This window comes from Branchiostoma belcheri, unplaced genomic scaffold, assembly GCF_001625305.1.
Source record: "Branchiostoma belcheri isolate BF01 breed outbred unplaced genomic scaffold, Haploidv18h27 scaffold54, whole genome shotgun sequence".
NCBI classification, from domain to species: domain Eukaryota; kingdom Metazoa; phylum Chordata; class Leptocardii; order Amphioxiformes; family Branchiostomatidae; genus Branchiostoma; species Branchiostoma belcheri.
Window position 1 is genome coordinate 698,167 of NW_017804176.1, and position 19,853 is coordinate 718,019.

At 42.2% G+C, this 19,853-nt stretch overlaps 2 protein-coding genes across 3 annotated transcripts in view; both read right to left on the reverse strand.

Moving 5' to 3' along the window:
- Positions 1-3,898, reverse strand: part of LOC109481065 (nucleolar pre-ribosomal-associated protein 1-like) — a 28,028-nt gene extending 24,130 nt beyond the window's left edge. Inside the window, exons 1-5 of the mRNA XM_019783537.1 lie at positions 3,732-3,898; positions 3,095-3,225; positions 1,859-2,010; positions 1,125-1,257; positions 651-738 (exon numbers count right to left, since the gene is read on the reverse strand). Of these exons, the coding sequence (XP_019639096.1) occupies positions 651-738; positions 1,125-1,257; positions 1,859-2,010; positions 3,095-3,225; positions 3,732-3,864 (637 nt within the window). The 5' untranslated portion in view covers positions 3,865-3,898. The remainder of the gene's footprint in view (positions 1-650; positions 739-1,124; positions 1,258-1,858; positions 2,011-3,094; positions 3,226-3,731) is intronic.
- A 4,871-nt stretch (positions 3,899-8,769) lies between these two features.
- LOC109481199 (T-box transcription factor TBX15-like) lies at positions 8,770-18,766 on the reverse strand. 2 transcript variants are annotated; one of them, XM_019783728.1, is made up of 7 exons: positions 18,457-18,766; positions 17,788-17,986; positions 16,301-16,574; positions 12,498-12,665; positions 12,236-12,300; positions 10,355-10,449; positions 8,770-9,818 (listed from the first exon to the last, which is right to left on the reverse strand). In XM_019783728.1, the coding sequence occupies exons 1-7, from the start codon at positions 18,626-18,628 to the stop codon at positions 9,106-9,108; spliced, it is 1,686 nt and encodes a 561-aa protein (XP_019639287.1). In that variant the 5' UTR covers positions 18,629-18,766; the 3' UTR covers positions 8,770-9,105. The 2 variants fall into 2 exon arrangements, with proteins under 2 accessions (XP_019639287.1, XP_019639286.1); XM_019783727.1 differs by having other exon boundaries at positions 8,770-9,821.
- Positions 18,767-19,853: the final 1,087 nt, after the last annotated feature.

Below are 19,853 nucleotides of genomic sequence, written 5' to 3' on the forward strand. Positions count from 1 at the left end.
AAGACGACAACTGCTGTTCCACCTGATTTATTGCTGTTTTGATGATAAATAAAAGACTTCTTGCTTGTTACACTGTGTCACCTCATTCAATTTGTGTCCTAACATTTGTCGTATATTTAGTATATTTCTAATCTAGGCATCTTGTTTTTTAGGTCCCTTCTTGTTTTTTTATTGCTCTCTCACATTAGATTTAGGATCTCCAAAGGACGTCATCCATAAAATTTACCTAAATTGGCCTAATATTTAAAAAATCACAAACCTGTATAACATTTTAAAGTTGATTATCCCTTTAGCAGACAGTACATGTTCAACATTTATCTAGATGCATGATTGCACAATGTATCATGATTCTATGGCTTTTTGTTGAAAGACACTTAACTTTACAGATTAACAGTTGCATATGATACAATATAAGGAAACTTGTTCAATACTTCTGGCAAACTAAATTAATACCTACTTTACAAAAGTCTGTATAGTATGGAATGAGACTTGTACACAATGTACAGTATTTGGAGGAATTTCTAATGTTATGTACGTCTTTTGGACAACCAAGGAACCACACAGGGATTATCACCAATCATGTAACGCTACAATGTAGTTAAATCTGTGAAGAAGTAATACACTCTACAGAAACCAGCCAGCTCCCTGACCTTTGTACTGCAGAAGCTGTAGGATGACAGCTTTGTCATCAGTCAGAAGGAAGGACACCACCAGGCTGATGACACATGAACGCAGGTCCTGAGGAAAAAAATCATTTTTACCCATTCCTTGTATTTTGTTTATTCTACAACTTTATTTCTACCTGGGTAGCTCAGTGTCTTAGTACTGTTCTTCAGGAAGGCTTGCAGATACCTTTAGGAAGCTTCTGTGAATAGGTCGTGGCATGAAATATACATCAAATGTACATAACAAAACATGAAATACAACATATACAGTGTCACAAACTTCATTGCTGACAGGTATCATTTCAGCAGTACATTAAGAAAGATTTGGATCTCTGTGGTTTTTCAAGAGTGTATGAGAAGAAAATTCCCCAAGAAGCATTCACTCAAACTGAGGAATAGCTCAAGTGAGATATATATATCGAGTTACAATCTTCTTGCAGCTGACACGTATCTCCTTACCTTCTTGTCAGCCCTGTGCAGCAGCCCAGTGAGTGTCGATAACGTCACGTCCACCAGACGCAGTGCATCCTTTGCGGGCTGGGCTCCGAGTGATGCCATTGCAGTCAGTAACTGGAGGGCCGACTTCACACAGCTGCACAGAAAAAGGAAAGGAAATGCGTATTCTGATGATCTAGCTTGTGGAAAGCTTAAACCTTCAAGACTACATGTACTTCTACTTCGGTCAATCTCGGTGCATAATGCTTGAGACTGCTGACCTGAGAAAAGCTACTGTAAAACGTCTTGACGAACAGAGAACTCCTGTTATACAAGCTGGTGTGTGATCAAACAAACAAACAAACAAGAAACAAATATCTGATAAAAAGACCAAATATGAAATATCCGATGTGTAGTAAGGTAAAGCAAATCCCTACCCTGTATTATTGACTTTCGGCGTTTACTAAGCATACTGGACCGGGTATATGTACTAGTTTCTACACCAATCCATGTACTAGTATATGTAATGATCCATTCCTATCAGATCTTTCAGTAGCCAAGAGTCAAGACAGTATCCCAATTTGCCAGACAGTATCCTACTTGGACTGGATATTGTCTTGGCTATCCAAAGGTCTGCTTGGAGATTATGTAGTGATCAGATCGTACAGACAGACAATCTAAAAACTTACCAACCAACTAACATACTTATAGAGATTTTCATCATTACACATTTTAAATTTTAGTGCACATACTAGTACCTTGTATTGTTGGTAAGTCTTAGTGTTTTAATGAAGATTTCGGAGTACTGGTGGGAGAGTTTCTGGACCACGTGCATGCTGGGTATGTGGAACTGGGGAAGGTCAGCTGCACGGACTAGAACAGCCTCCAGACAGCGGAATATCTGCTGGACCTGCAGTAAACAAACAACAACACAGTCAAAAACAGGGAAAACTAGAAAGGCCAATATTTGCTTTGGAGCAAATACAGCGATGGGTTCACCACATTTTACGACATGGCAGGGAAAGAATGAGAAACACAAGGGAAAACAATGATTTACATTGATATAACTATAATATGAAGTAACATACAACTAAAACAACAGTTGGATAGCTATTCCCTACTATATTGGTTACGATTTTTAATTGCATAATGCAAACTGTTGATTTTCAAAATAAAAAAAACGTTCATGCCCCGCATTCCAATGCTGGAGCAGGAAAGCTTGAAATACCTACCAAAACACTTGAATACAGACATACTGTCAGTATGGAAATGCTCTGTGCAGGTGTTAATCAAGTTAAATCCCAACAGCCAATCAGCAAGAAATGCTCTGTGCAGGTGGAAATGCTCTGTGCAGGTGTTAATCAAGTTAAATCCCAACAGCCAATCAGCAAGAAGATGGAGGAAAGCTGCATGCCTATTGGTTGATGCCCTGCATTCCATTGTGATGACTCATGCCCAGACGTGGTAAACACGGCACACTAACACAGTAATACATTTGCTATAAAACAGACAAAAAACTCAAATAAAACCATTCTAAAAGCCTGTATCACAAAAATTTAAAAAACGCCTAGGGGCATTTGCCCACTGTACCTCCATACCAAATTTCAGGACCTTAGGCCCTAAAATGAAGAAGCTGAATCCATTTAAAAAATGGCAGGAGAAGAAGAAGAAGAAACACCAGAAAAAGCAATATGGGTTCACCACACACCACTTCGTGGTGTGGTGAACCCATAATAAACAAACTACTTGTGCAACTGCACAGTGCGATTGTGATCTTGATGATTTCAAAGGTCTGGAGGTCAAAATGATCTCCTTGCTATCTAGGGAAAAGTTACAGTTGAATATAGAAAAAATTTAATAATGAAAAAACATGGTGTAAATTAGGTGCAATTTTTTTGGTTACTTCATGTAATATTATGTCTACAAGTTGATGATAATGTCAACAAGCTTGTGTATCACAACTTCTTAAATAGTACCAGTTGAGAAGGAAGTACCTCCTGATCTAAGGGTTGTTCGTCCAACAATTTGAGGATCTCCACACATTCAGGAGACACTTGGAGGAAGTCTTTAATGATGTCTGTTGTCTCTCCCTGGTTCCTGCTGCTCACTGCAAACTTCTGCAGAGCTGAAATGGTGAGAAACTTGTGAAACTTTATGATCTGACTTTCAGTTAGCCATGGCCTCTGTCTTCATATTTATTTTTACTGTCTTATTAATAATATTCTGTATAGCCAGTGTAGCAAGCCCTGCAACAGTCACCATGGCTATTAAAGTGTAAGGATGTGTTTAACCTGAAGGTAACGTCATTTGTACTGTTACTTAGTAGGTATCCTTAAAACACACTTTATATGATGGTAGTGATGCAAAACCAAAGGAGTAGGGCCATAGGGGATGAGGTGGAAGATGGGTAAAAGGGTGTCAGAAGCCCCCCCCCCCAACACACGTAGAGCTCTTTTTCAGATAGGCTTGTCGATAGTGCTGTACGACCTCTTTGAACCCCTTTAACTTTCACATTTAGCTTTGGTGGTGTCCATTTAATATGAAAAATTATAACTGTTAGTTGCAACTACTAGTTGTTTCAAATTATAGGATCTTTTGCAGCAAGTTCTATCATGTTCATCAACACGTTACCTGCGATACGTTGCGTCTTGTCCTTCAGCATGGCCCTAAACATCGCCACGGAGAACTCAGTCTTTCCATCCCTCGCCGTCTTTGCCTGGCTTTCCCCCAGTCCCTCCTTTTCGTCAGCTTTGCGCTTCTTCATTTTGCGGTCTCGCGTTCCCCCTCTCCGCCCCACGTGTGCGGTCGACCCGGAAGTAAACAGTCGGAGGCCTGACACAGAGGGAGGTGGTAGAGAAGCGGCATCTAGCACCTTTTAAGAAAACTGCAGTAAGACTTAAATCATCTTCCTAAAATATCCTATGACAGGAGCTTCCAAGCTAGGATATTGGTTGATAGGAACTTGGGTGTATTGGCCGTACATTGAACTTAAATGTCACGCCTTCCTTTGAGGATTTTTTTATTTTTAACATTTCATGATTGTCGCACGCTGACTCGACTCAAGACTGACAAGGAGCGCCTGCAGCGGTTATCTACATCATTGCAGCACAGGAAACGTTGGGAGCACGTTGATGACAGCAGCAACAATGTTGGCATTCAACATGGGAACCGGTATTATATAGGTTGTGTATGGTTTATCAAGCGACAACCCGTCATGTTACTTACTGTAAATGTCACCAGTACTTTCCACAATATCATGGAATCTGTAACGGCTCCCGTTGGACTGACAGAATTTATTTTGGAATTTCCTGTTGCACAACGCCCTGTAGACTTCATAACTCGCAAACATACCTTACTGTGTTGCATTTAATGGTCATTACGTTTTTCAAGATGTGTCTGTCCAGGCTTCATCTTCTGTTGAACTGGGTATCTTGCGTTACTAGCATTAGTAGAGCATCTATCCAGAGCCCAACTGTACTCCATCTGTCATCATAGCTAGCATGTGAACAGGCTCCCCCGTCTTCCCATCAGGGCTTATCCCTGATACTAGGTGGGGAAAGCTGCCCTCACCACATCCTGACCTAAGTCCTGCACAAATCTACCACAAATTTCAACTATTCCCCTTTCTATCAGTTCAGGAAGTTGTTTTGTCTATGGCACATTTGTGACCAGGAATTCTGCTAACGTTGCTAAAGCCCCCATACAACCTGCAATTTTTGACCTGAAGACTTTTAGTGGAGCAGAAGGTATTGTTTGCTGCACATTTAGAGAGGGAGTGAAACTTGTGTCTAAGCTCCTTGAACTAACAATCAGCAATATGTGAAGACTTATGTATAGCTAACATTACCAATTTTATATTGTATTAACCATTAACTGTGTATACAGTCCTCATTCAAATTGATCAAAAAATGCAACATCATCCATTACTTGGAGAAGAAAACTATCATTTGATGGGAAAAAGATGTACCATGACTGACACATTTGTTAAACAGGATCAAATTATTTGGAGAGGAAATTTCTTCCATTTGAATTGTGGCCTCAAAAAGAAATTAGAAGTAACCTGTATATTTTTGTTTATAAAGGTTAATTGAATTGAAGGCAAAGTCAAGGACATTTGGAAAGCCGGTGTAATCCTCAGAATCAGTGGTATCTTAGCAGCTGAAAACAGTATTGCTTTGAAAGATAGGACTCTTAATTGACAGGAGAAAAGTATGGGGACTTTCATAAGAGGCTCTGTAACATTTCACATGATAATGTTAACAGTTAGAGACTTTTATTGCTCGATGATTGTGTTTGTGAACTTAGTGATGGGTGATTTGGTCTGACTCCACAGCTGCATTATCAGATAGAGTAGTTTTGTTATGTCCAAAGGTTTTGTTGTGACTAAGTTTTGCCTGTGGAAACTTAACATGAAGAAAGAACCTTGTAGACAATACCAGGTGATGAGGATGGGAAGTGTGGGATTAGTGCATGTCTGATCCTGTCAGCGTTTAGCAGGTGCTGAATGATTCTGGTTACAGAAGAGGGCCTGCAAGCCCTTTTTCGTAAGGCGTAATCAGGCCGTTTTAGACTTCGTAATTCGTAGGCAGCCTCCGCAAAAATCAACGTAATGTGTAATTGGACATTAGCCGCAAATCGTAAATTCGTAATCAGCTCTGAGACTTTAATGTAATTCGTAATAGGCAGCGAAAATTTTGCATAATTCGTAATCACTACCCCCCTTTCAGGCCCTCACAGAAAATGACCATAGAATAACTTTTTTAACAGCGCAATTATAATTTCACTTCCCTATTTTTTTAAAAGGCCCACTTCCACTAGACAGTGATGGCTGAGAAACTGCAACTCAAATTGGATTTGATTGAAATCATAAAACTCCACCAACATGATTTTGACTGCTGTTCACTTAACACTGCAAGCAACCAATGGCATTGGATTTGGAAATAAAACATTAACATTGCCCCCTGTAACATGAAACAATGAACCAGGTTATTTTCTTGTTCAAGCCCAGTCTTAGCCTCAGTGTTTACATGGATTCTAATGGTGCCTAACAACAAAAATAATCACCAGTGTGTATTTTGTAAACACGGAAATTCTAATTGACCATTATCAGGCATGTTATAGCACCAGTTGTTTATGCAGGAACACAATTTTGGTACCAGTAGGCTGTAGATATACAGGCTGTCAACACATTCATTTGAAAGAAGAGGCAAATGAATTGCCTTAACTTTTATACTGAGAAGTTGCACAGATCAATACAATGTTGGAATAAAAACATTTTTTTTTAACTTCGACTTCAATGTAGAAAAATACCAACATGATTTCTTTCCAAATTTCCAACTTTAACTAGTCACATATGATAAAGTTAAGTGGTATGTTCATGATGAGGCTATGGGGCCTTGTCTGCCTTGCAATCCATCTGCAAGAGGCTAGGGGGTCTTGCTCCCCCAGGCAGCTCAACCCCTAACCCCCTGTCCCCTGACTGCAGACCGTTACCAATGGATTGGTAACGAGCCTGGTAATTAATATGTTCCAACTGGTCTGAGGGTGGATCCAGCTGTTAAACTGTCAAGCTGTCTTCACTCCTCTTACAGTGGTGCTGGGAGGGGAAGATCACTTGAGGAGGGGGGGGTTGCCTTGTTGGTTGAGGAGGGGGGGGGGGGCAGACTGTATCTAAGTACATGTAGGTGATGTTCAATTGAGTATTATCCACTATTATCCAATTTTGTATGAAGTGACAAGCAGTTTTTGCTATTCTTTCATCCTCACCTACATTTATTGTACCTAGTAGAAGACTCCCTCTACTTTAGGAGTAGTCTTCCCAAGGCTTTTCTATGGGGTTATGGAAAGTAGAAGATAGCTTCAATGACAGTTGGAACTAGGCTATTAAAGTCTGACAGGACAGGAGTCCAAGCTTTGTGAGTGTTGACTTGGGTGGTATGAACTATGACAGGGGTTTCAATCCAGCTGTCTGAACTTGTGAGGCTGTCTTTGCTCATCTTGCCCCATCCTGCTGAGTTATAAAGGTTAACGGTCCAGTCCTACATTAATAGAATCATGCGTAACATGCTAGTAAAGCTATAGTCTGGTTTGGTGACAGGAGACAAATTAAGGAGGGTGGCCCTTAGTCACTTCGAATTTGGAAACACATTGAGAATTTGGAATACCTGATTTTATACTAATCCAGTCCTTATATTTCAACTGATGGTGTCAGAATGAGCAGTCAAATTTTTATCATCTATGAAAGGGATATAATTGTACCTATTTTTGTCAGAATTTTGATTCAAAGTTTTTTTTCAAATTTCCAGTGACTTTCGAACCTTAGATGGCTAATACGACTCGGATTGAACAGTGTTCTAGTTCTATAGTTTGGCTGGGGTGGGGGTGCATTTCCCCTTGGACACATGGTATCACGTACCACAACAAAATACTCAGACGCAAACATTCTCAATCATGTTCACAGCGATATTTTTATTCCTCTCCATCCCAGATCGCCTTACCATCTGCGAGTGGATACCTCTATATTAATGCTGGTCTCAACCAAAACGGCGACAAACGAAACTGGACAGCTGTCGCCTCTCCGGTGTCATCGCAGAATTTGGCGACGAAAATGTGGCCACGCCTTTGGTGTGGTGAGGGGCTAAGTGAATGTCGGCCATGCCCCACACATGGTGGGTATGTCTGGAGTGCGCGGCATGTGGATTGACGTGTGTGGAACACAAACTGAGAGGCTAACACTCACCAAGGATATCATCACCTTAACTATGTACAGCAAGTGGCGATAAAGAGCGCAGCAACAACTGTGAGGCCGCCGAACAGAGGAAACAGTCAACACGTTTACACAGAGAACACAAAACACTGCTGTCTTCAGATTCAGAAAGACATTTTCCACATTTCAAAGGCATCATGTTCGAGGCCTAACATTTCAACATGTGACAGGAATATGCCATTTAAAAGCAACAACATCTGAAATACTAACGTGCTCTGACACAATTTTAAGTGATTGAACATTTATATAGTGCTTTGTCATACAAATACACAGTTAAATACCACATCTATGGCATTTGTCTTACATTATATTAAATTACTAGAAATACAGTGAGTCTTTTCAAGACTAATCACCAATCCAATGCCCCTTTTAATACAGTAACGAAATTCCGATATGTTTCTCTAAAAAAAATTTCTTATGTTTATAACAGTCTGATGAGCGGACCAGAGGTAGGGAACTGAGCTGCAGTCCTTTTCACAACAAAGCACATATACATACAGGTCAGTGGCTCCAGAAATGACAGGGATAGCACGAGCAATTTCTACAATAAAATGTGTAACTTGTGGAGGCATAGAACACTTTCTCATCCTTTCCAAAAATCTATCAAACTGAACTTCAAACCAGTACCAAATATTATGAAACACGCAAGTTTTGACGGATAAAAATTATTTAGAATTGTCCCTCAATCTGGGAGAAAATATGACAGTGTTCTCTTGTGGATTTGAGGTGACCTTGGCATTTGACCTTGATAGAGTGGAAAGTGTTGCATGCCCCACAGATATAAACTTCACATTGTACTGACTAGAAAACTTACACCCTGACACTGGACTCAGCTGGGGAAAGAACCATTTGGAATGTAGCTTCAACTCACAGCCATGCAGCCTGTCATGTCATTTATCATTTTATGTATCCACAACTTAACACATGTACATGTGTCTGTAATGGAAATATTTTCAAGTACACATGTTTTGTTGGAAAACAAACTTATTACATGATCTACATAGTTCAGTTTCACATGTTGGAAACATCATGCTTCCATCAGTACTGTAGTATATTATCATAATATGTCAGTTGTGGACATTAGCATCATACAACTTTGAGCTCATAATCAACATTCACATTTTTCAAATTTCATATGACCAGTGTTTTCTGAACAAGAATGACATTGCTTGCTAGCATACAATATTTACATTCATTGATTTACTAGTTACTAGCTTACCATTGGTTTATGCAATGTCTTCATACTAGTGATGCCTGAGGACTGGGTATTCTGTGCACTGCCAGTCTGTACTGTCCATGCAGGTAGCTGTAGCTGCTGGGGGCAGAGGTCGGAAGGGCAGAGGTCGAGAGGCCAGAGGTCGGGAGGGCAGAGGTCGGCAGCACCTGCAGGTTGTTGAAGTACGGATGTGGGAAGGTCGCGGAGGTGCAGAAGGTCGGCGAGAGGTGGGAGGTCGTAGGGCAGGAGGAAGTGCCGGATGTGGAGGGGCTGATGGGAAGGTAGGACTGTGGGGATGACCCGGCGCTGCAGTTCCGTGGGGAGGGATAGGGGGCGCCCAGCAGGGGGCTGTGCTGGGTCGGGCTCAAGGTCGTCTGGGAGAAGTGGGGGCTGCTGGGAAGGTACTGGTAGGGAATGCTGGGAGGTTGTGGCGCTGTCTGTCGGACGTAGTCGTCGGGGTGGGGTAACGCTGACGATTCCGACATCAGCGGGTGTCTGCACATACTTCCTGCTGCACTGCATTGTGGGGGCACCAGTCGGGAACTGTCCGAGGGGAGGTCAGGCGAGAACACGTTCTCCTTGTTGATGGACGTCCGCTGCGGTGACTCGTGGTAGCGGTCGGGCGTCATGCCTGTCTGTCCCTCGCGGCATCCCACGTTGAAGGTGTTGGGCGCCAGGTAGAAGGCGGTTGGAGGGGAAGGTGGTGGCAGAATCCCAGACATGATCTTCTCTTCCTCTGCTATTAGAAGAAAAGGTTCACTGATTAACCAGATGGCCAAATTCACAACAGACATGAAAACAAAAACTATGTACTTCTTTTCAATAATCTCAGGATTGTATGTTACTTAGTAAAACTTAAGAAAGTCATTTCTTAAAGGTGCTAGGTGGTTGAATCCAGCTGCAGTAGGTGTACACATACTTGAGTGACAACTAGGTTACCCTTCTAGTTCAAGGCAGCCATTTTGTCCTTGACCACCTTTAGTTCTGCTAAGGTGGAAGGTCACAGGTGCATTTTAACATATCAGAGCTTTGTGCTGATTGGCTGTTCATGTCAACACTTGGGGGTTACATCAAACAAATTCCTTGATTCTTGAACCAATTCAGATAAATTTGGTCATCTTGGTTAGACATGTTTTTTGACACAAGACATTTTGAAGACAAAATAGGGCTGCCATCATGGTGCCATAATTGACATTTACAGAATAAGTTTCTGCAATGTCAAAGTTACCAGTGTTAAGCAATACTTGTTGCTCAGGTAAAATTTTAGACTACCTTGGCTCTTCATGGATGTGTACTGTCCGTAGGTCAAGGGTCGGCCGGGGTTGTGCCACAAGGCATAGCTGTCCATGATGCACTCCAGCCCAGACCTGCAGAGACATGGTACATTAGGGCTGTGGTTAATGACTCAGCAGTTACAAATCAGGACATACAGTATTAATTACTGGTGACAGATGACAACAAGAGCTAGGAAGATTTACAGGCACTTCTGAGGGAAGGGTAATGGGGGGATGGTGGCAATGATGGACTTCTTTCACTTGTGTAATTTTACTCACGAAATCTTATCTATATTCTGTCAACTTTCTTGAAATGTTACAATACAGGTTTGACTTGGGTTACTAATGCAAAACATCTTGCATTTTCACACAGCCACCTTTACACTTCTTGGTTCGCATTGGTTTTGATGTTTTATACTTATTTTAGAGTGGTTACAATGTGGAATAGCCAAGAACTAATAAATAATTTGTTTCAGCCGGCCACATGCTACTGTTGAGGTCCCAGTGTGGACATGAGGAGGGGCCAAATGAAGTCATCAAGGTGCACCATGAAATCTGAGGCAGGCCTGTAGGGTCAAAAGGTCGCCCAAGCTTCCCTCCCACTGACATCTCCATCCAACATGGAGGTAGCTGGGAAGAAGTGTTCTCCCAAACCTTTTGCAAAAAAATGTGTTTTCTCCTCATAAATATCAGGAAGGGAAGAAAAATGCCAGTTGTGGCTGATATACAGCTGTTGGAAATTTACAAGATAGGGAGTGATAGTCCTCCAGTGAATCACAGTAACTCTTTAATAGGGGAGTTTTCTACCAAACCTACACTTGCTAACTCTGGGCCGAGCTATGGGTCTGGCATCCAGGCTAAAGGTTTCCTTCTACCTTCTGTCTAAAATGCTTCCATCCAACGCAGGTGATGTTCAGTTCATGAAGGCTCAAATGATTTATGAAATGCCGAGCATTAAACGTCACTCCATTTGTGATTTTTACGGGTTGGAATATCAACCAGAAGCACACCTTCCAGGTAGGGGTGCTGCGATGGAACAAGTTCAACAGAAGGACAGGAAAGTTTAACGTTTAGAAACGAACACGAACGGTTGTTTCTGATGACGTTCAGATGGTAGGTGTTGTTTGTTCATGCTGAATTATAATCAGGGGGAGGGGGGAACAGTTTATCATCAGTCTAAAGCTCATATCTACTGCTGGGAGGAACTGGCACTGCAGATGGGCCATGTGGAAAAGACATGCCAAGTTTGTTCTCTGGTTCTCACAATCTTCTTCTATGATTATTACTGTATTCAAAATATTTTAATAATAAGGTTCTTAAAATTTTTTGTGGTTCTTTGAATTTTGTGTGCAGGAGATATTCATTTTGTCAAAAGGCATGACATCCCTAACATTTTGTCAGTCGTCGTGACAGAAAGATAGAAATAGAAGAACACAAGTGTTTTTTGTCACTAGATTCCTAAGAGTAAGAATAACACATGGTGCCACTTAACAGTACACCAAAACGAGCTTAATTGGTGAACAACTTGCCAGGCTTAAGAGATGTTGAAGTTGTTGAACCAAACATCCTAAACCCTCTTAGCTGATTGCTATCTCAAGAAGGCAGATTCTGTAAAGCTAAGCTCTCACAGTGCCCTCTCTGGTCGGCTGAGTTACAGTGTACAGAGATAAGGAAAGTCCCACAGACGGAGGCTGTGTAGTTAAGGAGGGTAAACCAACCATACTCTCCACCAAGCCTCTCCAGTGGGCAGAAAAAATAGTACATTTTGGAAAAAGTAGGTGGAATATTTTGCCAGAGAACAACCTTTTTTAACTCAACAAACATTTTCTATTTGGCCATATCAGGTACAATGGATGTTAAAGACAGAACTGAGTCTCACCTGTTTCTGCCAGAGTCTCGGAAGCCCTTTGCAAAAGGATTCCTGTCAATCTTCAGTCTGGTGATCTGTGGAGAAAAGTCAAACTTGAAATTAATAACTGTCGCAAAAGAAAAGATTAAAAAATGCAGAAATGACTGTTGTAAATGTAATGTAGACAGATGTAGCTTATATAATACGCCATGGTTCATCTAGCTGCATAAGGAATACGTTTTTTTTTGCTTTTTAAATATCGAAAACCAGAAAACTACTGCAAAGTTCTTACTTGTTGGTTCTGGTAGGCAGTGACAGTGGTGAACACAGTCTCAGGGAAAGAGAAGGTCTGGGCCTTGTCTGCTGGCGATATGCTTGTCTTATTGGTCAGGTCTGTGTGTCCTGTCTTCTTGATGATGTGAACTCTAGGCTGATACTTGTGCATGGAGTGGAGGATAATCTGCAAAATATGACAAATAGAAAAAGGTCAGTGATTATGCAAGACCAATGAATCCACTGTATCTGTGAAACCTTTGGAACATCTTTTGTTTTTCAACTCTAGATTTCTGTACTGAATAAAAATTGAACAGTAATCAAAGTCATTCCTTCATCTTATATTGCATATGGCTATGTTACTAACCAAGATAATGGAGGAGATTCAATTCTATTCATATGCTCCATTCAAAATTTGAGCTCCCAATGATGTTATCCACAGAGTAGAATTAATATAGCCTGCTACGTCTTGATTTTCAACACATATTTCCCCCAGGGTGAGCTGGGCTGATGGTCAGAAAATAAATCTGATACCCCCTAGACTGGCGATATTATGACAAGCCCACAATATTCATTACACATTCGGGCACTTCAACATGCACCAAAAATAAGGACCATCAGCTGAAGACAACGACAAACTTTCGTCAAGTTCCCTATAAATGTCATTTTCATTGAATAGTTTCATCAGGTTGGTAAGTCACTGAATAAACTTATAAAGATGCTCTTCTTACACAGCACATGTGAATGGCACAGTTTCTATTTCATAGAACTGACTAGTCCTTGTGAAACTTTACTGTACATATGTTGTATCAAGTTCTAATGCAGGGGCGTCCGACACGCACACACGGTGCCCTTGAAGTTTGGAAAATGACTTCCCAAATTGAAAGCGACCGGACGGTTGCTTGTTGTTTTATGACCAGCCGGTTTCGTTTCAACACGAACACCCCCTCCCCCACTCACACATCTGGCCCGCATCGCTACAACAAATTTGGTCCTAATGACGCTTTTCCTTTTGCCGCTCCCCACATGAAATGACCTGGTACATATTAGCAGCGACCCGAGTCACGACAGGGAGGGGGAAATGGAGTCGACTGTCCGTAGCCTCTAGTTATCCCGAGTGCTATCCCATACTCTCTCCCTAAAAAGCCAGCAAGTATAACTATAAGGAGCTCCTGTATATAAGAGTCCACACTGCAAATTCGTGGGTTGATAGAGAGATTCGTGACTCAATCATTTTTTGTCAATCCATACACAAACGTGAAAGACAAAAGGCAAACTTGAAACTACGGACGTTTTGAAGTTTACTAACAACCCAGGCTAATATGATAACCAAGAACATAGTTTGAATAGCAATGGCCAAAAGGACGAGTGGCTGATAGCGCTCTATACATGTATTTGCTGAATTGAGCAGGTAAAATAAATTATTTTATTTTCCTTTGACAAGACAACCGTGGACACTTTTAAATGTCACGTTACAGTCAACCCGATTCGTGAGACCTTTGTACAAACATATGTCAAGTTCGTGTATCAATTTTCACCAACCAAGAATAAACACAAACCCAAAGCTGTCAACAGTGCGGTTTTGTGGCGCGGATGTTAGGGCAAAATATTCATTTCGAGGGGCGACAAACAAGAACAAATCTAGATATAAATCGTTCAGAAATATATAATAATGGTAAAATTTTCCAATTTGCCAGAAAACCATTGTCTTACAAAGTGTACGGTGGTGTTTTTGTTGGTTTAGTTGTGCGCATATTTGGGTCAAATGAGGTTCCTAAACGTTTACATTGCACAAACACAAGTCTTGTCATCACAAGCAACGGATTTCAAACTCCAAGACGTGCCTTTCAAGATTTTCAAAGTTATATGATTTTGTTGGGTGGATAGCGCAGTATTTATGAAACACATGCGACACTGACATCTCTTTTACAGTGTGCACACATGCAGATGTCATGTATATTCTTTTCACGCGAGCGACAAATAAACACGGCGCTGAGCTTATCAGGAGAAAATAATATTTTTCTACGGTGTCGGATTAGCGCTATGGATACAGGAGTGTCCGGTAGTTGATCCATGGTGCAACAACTTCGTTGTGAATTAATGGGTCATATTTTAGAATCGAAAACTTTTACTTCGTCGCCTATAAAGGTGTTTTAATCCATTTTAATATTTTCGTTCCTCCTTGTGTTAACAAAAATATTCATATCCCAGCCTGAGCAACCAAATCCAGAAAAAATGGGCGTAAAAATTACGTTAGCACATTGGATAAATTCTTTCGGAAAGCATCCACTCTCTATCATCGGTGTAATTCAAAGAATTTATCCGGTTGTTAGACTGTTTTGTATTACCTAATGATAAATCTGGATGTCTAGTTTAGACGGAGCTGAACACACACTACATTTCATTCATTAGAATTTCTTTCCCTTTTCATTACAATAGACATTTCTCCGACACATTTTTCACCCTATTTGCAAAATGTTTGCCATTTATTTAACCCCGAGTGTGCACCCGACAGTAGAGTGTTGTTGGCCGTCTCACAGCCATGTGTCCATACATACATGTGTCGGCCGGGGTGCGTTCGCTGTTTGCTTCCGGCTGTTGGCGAGCCGCTGTCATCAATTCGCGAGCTCCCGCTAAATATCGCTATTTTATCACGTCACGGCTTTCCACTGGCACGTTAATGTAACGTGTGATAAGCGCGGTGATAGATCATCCGGCCGGCGGACAGACTACTAGCCTCTACCAGGCTCGAGGAGGCGGCTGGAAAGAGTAGAAATCGGCCAAAATAGAGAGATAAGCATGCCAAGGGAGTTTGGCCGTTGAGAGAACAGTTCGCCGCCCCACTGTTCTCTCAACGGCCAAACTCCCTTGGCATGCTTATCTCTCTATTTTGGCCGATTTCTACTCTTTCCAGCCGCCTCCTCAAGCCTGGTAGAGGCTAACAGACTACAGCTTTCCGCACCCAGATTTGCCGGTCTCTCTCGGGTCGGAATATATGGTGCAAATTTGCCGAAATCGAGCGAGTCAGGCTTGCCAAGTGGTATCAGTCGCCGGGTTACTGAACGTTCCATCTCTAGACTTGCCCTATCTACTGTGGATGACTTCTACTTTATTTCCGTCATTTTTATACAGGGTAACCCAATTCAGTGATGGCACTGCTTTTCAACGGGGCCCCTTTACTATCTGTTTTGCCATAACAAAAGTCTGACGAAGTTTTAAACCTCATTGGTCTGAGTAAATCTTGAAAATAAATTAAAAACCGTTATATACACCAGTATGCGGAATTTAACTTTTTAGTATCCCGGTCTACTGTCTACTGAAGATAGCTAATTAAGAAGAAAAGGTTTTAAATGAACTCGTCCTCTGTTCATTCCATGTGCTCAATTACAACATTATTCATGTGTGTTTATTGATGGCGCTGATTGTATCTAATTATGCCGTACGTGTTAATAAAGCGGTATCTGTCAGCGCGGAATTCATCTTATTTATGAGTCAATTTAGTGACGTGCATGTAAATTCTATACGAATGGACGGCGTGACTTAACTTTCCCCTCAGATTCAACAATAATTCGGTATTAGGTATCACAATGCAGTCATTTCTACAATGTACAACGAATGAATATATAAGTCAACGCTTAGAAAATCGTATACTTTTCAAGCCTTCTGTGCCGAGGTTTGTGTCTGTTCCTCTTCATTTCTGGGCTGCCATACGTCTAGGAACCCAGCCTGTGTATATACCTTTAAATATTGCTCACTTATCTGATATGTCGATTACATAGTTCAGGACAGCATAGCCATAAGAAGTGTTGAGAAGTTACTCACGTATCCCTGTTCGTCGTTCTCGTTGTTGGTGAGCTTGAGTTTGTCGAAGGAGACGGTCTGGCGCATCCAGGCCTCTCCCGAGGCGGGCGAGTCGGGGTGGACGTACACCCTGGGCGGGGGCGGGGCGTCCGCGGACCCGGCGCACATCCACTTGGAGCTGTGGTACACGTACCGGTACCGCTTGTTGTCCACCGGCACGATGTCCATGATCACGATGTACTGAGCCTTCGGGTCCAGCCCGGTCACTTTGGTACGGATAGCCGGGAACATGCGCCTGGGGGAATCACAAACGGATTACGGTCAGACAAACCTCTCAGAACAAACTGCTGTAGATGATAGAATAGGCTAGAAGTTGTGGTAATGTGCTTTCTGTGGCTGAAACTGTGAAAGGTATACCAAAATTGTGTATGGTTGAGAACGAAATATAACGGTCACTTTGACTTTGGTAATTGATTTCGAAACAAGTGTATCTCTTGAGCTTGCTTTGTTAGTCTTCTGAGACCCCCTGACTTTCAGGTTGAAAATGATGACGTCTAGCATATTTTTGAGCTGGGAATATAATCTAAACGTTATTGTAACTTCCAGTTCAAGACAGAAACATCGTCTTTATAACACCAATATTTGGATAATAATGCAGACGAAACGAATTTTCTGGATCGCACGCGACAAAAGTTATATATACGATGACTTTATTTATCTGTTGAAATGGGCGAAATAAGATGACTGAGAATTATGTGTCGACGTGCAAGCGCGGCATGGCGACATTCGATACTGTCAACAAGTGCGGCGTTGAATATAAGAAATATGACGAGACAAATTCAGCGACGATTTTTGACCATATTTCCCATCCAACCGTCTTCTAATATCACCTCTTTCATCGCCAAACTTTTTGCTTCGAATGTTTTAGAAGATACAGTGAATTGCGGCGAGATTTTTCCACCAACGTGGGGACCATAAATGTATCAGGAATGTGGCGCTGAAAACTTATCCCGTCTCTCGCTCAAAGTCAAATTTTACTGCGGGTCAAATCCAAGCGGCAACGGCGCAGTCAGCTTGGCTAGGGTCAGCCGCCAGCATGGCCGGCATAGCTGCAACTAGATACGGCAGTCTGTGAGCTATATTTTATCCTATCCGCGTAGAAAGGCGCGGAAAAAATCACAGACCTTGACATTTACAAAAGGAGGCAGTTGCGCCGATAATTTGTTCATAGACTTTCACTTGTTTTAGACGAACAGAACACGGTATATACGTAGACCTTGCCTGCGTAAGTCGCACTTTTGAAACAAAGCACAAGTATTTCAGTAACTACTTTGGAAGCTAACAGTTTCATGATATAATTGTCTTTTTATGAGTAGTATCTGTGCTTGGTCGTGTCCTGAAATAAAGTTGTGATGACGGTATAAAATGTAGTAGCATCGTTTTGGCGTAAATTTTTTCAAGTCTCTTCTTACTAACTAATATTTCCGAGGTCTTGAGCGGCGTCTTACCTGCCGGCCTTGGTGATGATCATCTCTGTGCCGATGTCGTGGAAGCGCGCCCACAGGTCCTTCCCCTGCAGCTCCACCCGTACCTGGTCCGCCGGCCCGTCCGGCTGAGGCAGCGGGTACGCCAGCCGGCTCTGCAGGGCCTGTATCGACCCCAGCGCCGAGGAGCTCTGCTCGGGCGTACGGTCCTCATGTCTACCGTCTGGGGGAACGGAAATCATTTAGGTCAACGATGTATGCTCATCAGAGTGTAGAAGACAACTAAAGCAAACCAAACCAAACCAGACAAGTTTAGTTGTAAGATATAATCATGAAAATTTGAAGTGAAAAAGTTCAAAAACTACTTTTCCTCTGGTCGGAACAGAAAGGACACCCGATATGTGATATAGATACAGGTACACAGGGAAATATTAGTTTTAAAGCTCAACTTTCAACTTTTCAACTTTATTTGTTCAACCAGCTCCTTGTTGTACCAGAGAACTATTTTCATTCCTCCAGTACAAATTAAATAGTGTACCACGACTTTATACAAATAATCAAACACGCAACCAAAAAAATGATAACGTCGGCCAACGAATAATTTCGATAGCCCTAAATCAAACCACCTCGGAGACGGCAAAAGCGGAATGCGGTTGTATGTATTTATTTGTAATGAGGTAGAAAATTACTTACCGGATGCGCTAAAGTTTTCCAGCACGTCGTCCTCGCCGGTAGCGTTCTCCCCGGAGTTTCGGTACTGGGCGGTCCGCTGCTTCTTCACCCGCGGCCCGAGGAGAGCCTCCACGGAAAAGGCGTGAGCTCGCGAGCTGAGCGTCACGGGAGCACTCTTCCTCTTCTCCGCCATGTCACAAGTCTTGTCTGAAAGGGACGGTCTGGATCTCACGCGGATGTCACTGGTTTGTAGAGCGGACAGGCTCGCTCTAAATCACGACTCCGAACTGACTGACCAGCGCTGAAAACGCCTCTAAATAAAATAATCTGGGGTGATTAGAATCCTGTCATACCGACTGTCAGCACGGCGGGTCTGTAGCCAATCAGAGCGGCGCAGTGGGGATGCGATCCCGCCTCCCTCCCCTCCACCACGTGTGGCCTTGTGGGGAGGGGCAGGCTCAAGTCCGGGACAACCAAGCAGACGTTGGTAGGAAGGACAGTCCGGTTCTAACTGATGCCCTACATGTGGTCGGCTGTCAGAAAATGGGGGCAAATTAGAAGAAGGCCACAATCTTTAGAACTTTTAGAACTTTATTTGATAAAAGCAACATCGCAGGAGTGCATCTTGAATTGTATTGTAGTTTACAATATGTACAGTAGTCTAAATTTAATAACTTGGCACACAACGTGGCAGTCAGAAAACTGTTACGACCTTCTAATATAACATCTGCTTGGAGATTTACGATTATAGGTCCAAGGGTGTTACAAAGCCGTCGAAAGTCAATCCACAGTTGACACTTATCGCAGAATCGACGGAAATTTGATAGACCTCGACGCTGGATACTATACCAGAATTTTAGATTTGGCGGCACCGACACCGGAAATTTGACAAACAAATTTTCTAAGCAAGATATCTCTGTATAGGATAATTAGAAACGAAAATATACAATATAGAGTAGCAGGCTAGGCACCCGCACACCTAATATCATGTAACAAACTTTATTGGACTCTCATTCATTGACTTGTACTATGGGAGATGACTTTCCGCAACAGCAAAAAACGACCCATGTCCTATATCCATTTAAAGACTTTTGATACGAGGTTTAAAATACTAGTACGGAGATTTCAAACCCCCAAAGCGCTGATTTCGAGGACACGACGCACCAGACCATCTGACATGTCAGTTACGCGATGACCAATGGGAGGAGCGGACAGACATGTGATACAGGCTGGTGTTGAGAGGGGGGGGGGCGTCCCTCGTGAGATGACAGCCTCATCACTCAAACCTCATCACTAAACATCACATCCGCCTCCCCACACATGCCGACAGACGGGAGTGACAATGCGCCGATGTTCGCGCTTTTTCACTCAACACCGTGAAAATAAGGAGTTAAACGACAAAAGTAGAGATTAGTGTC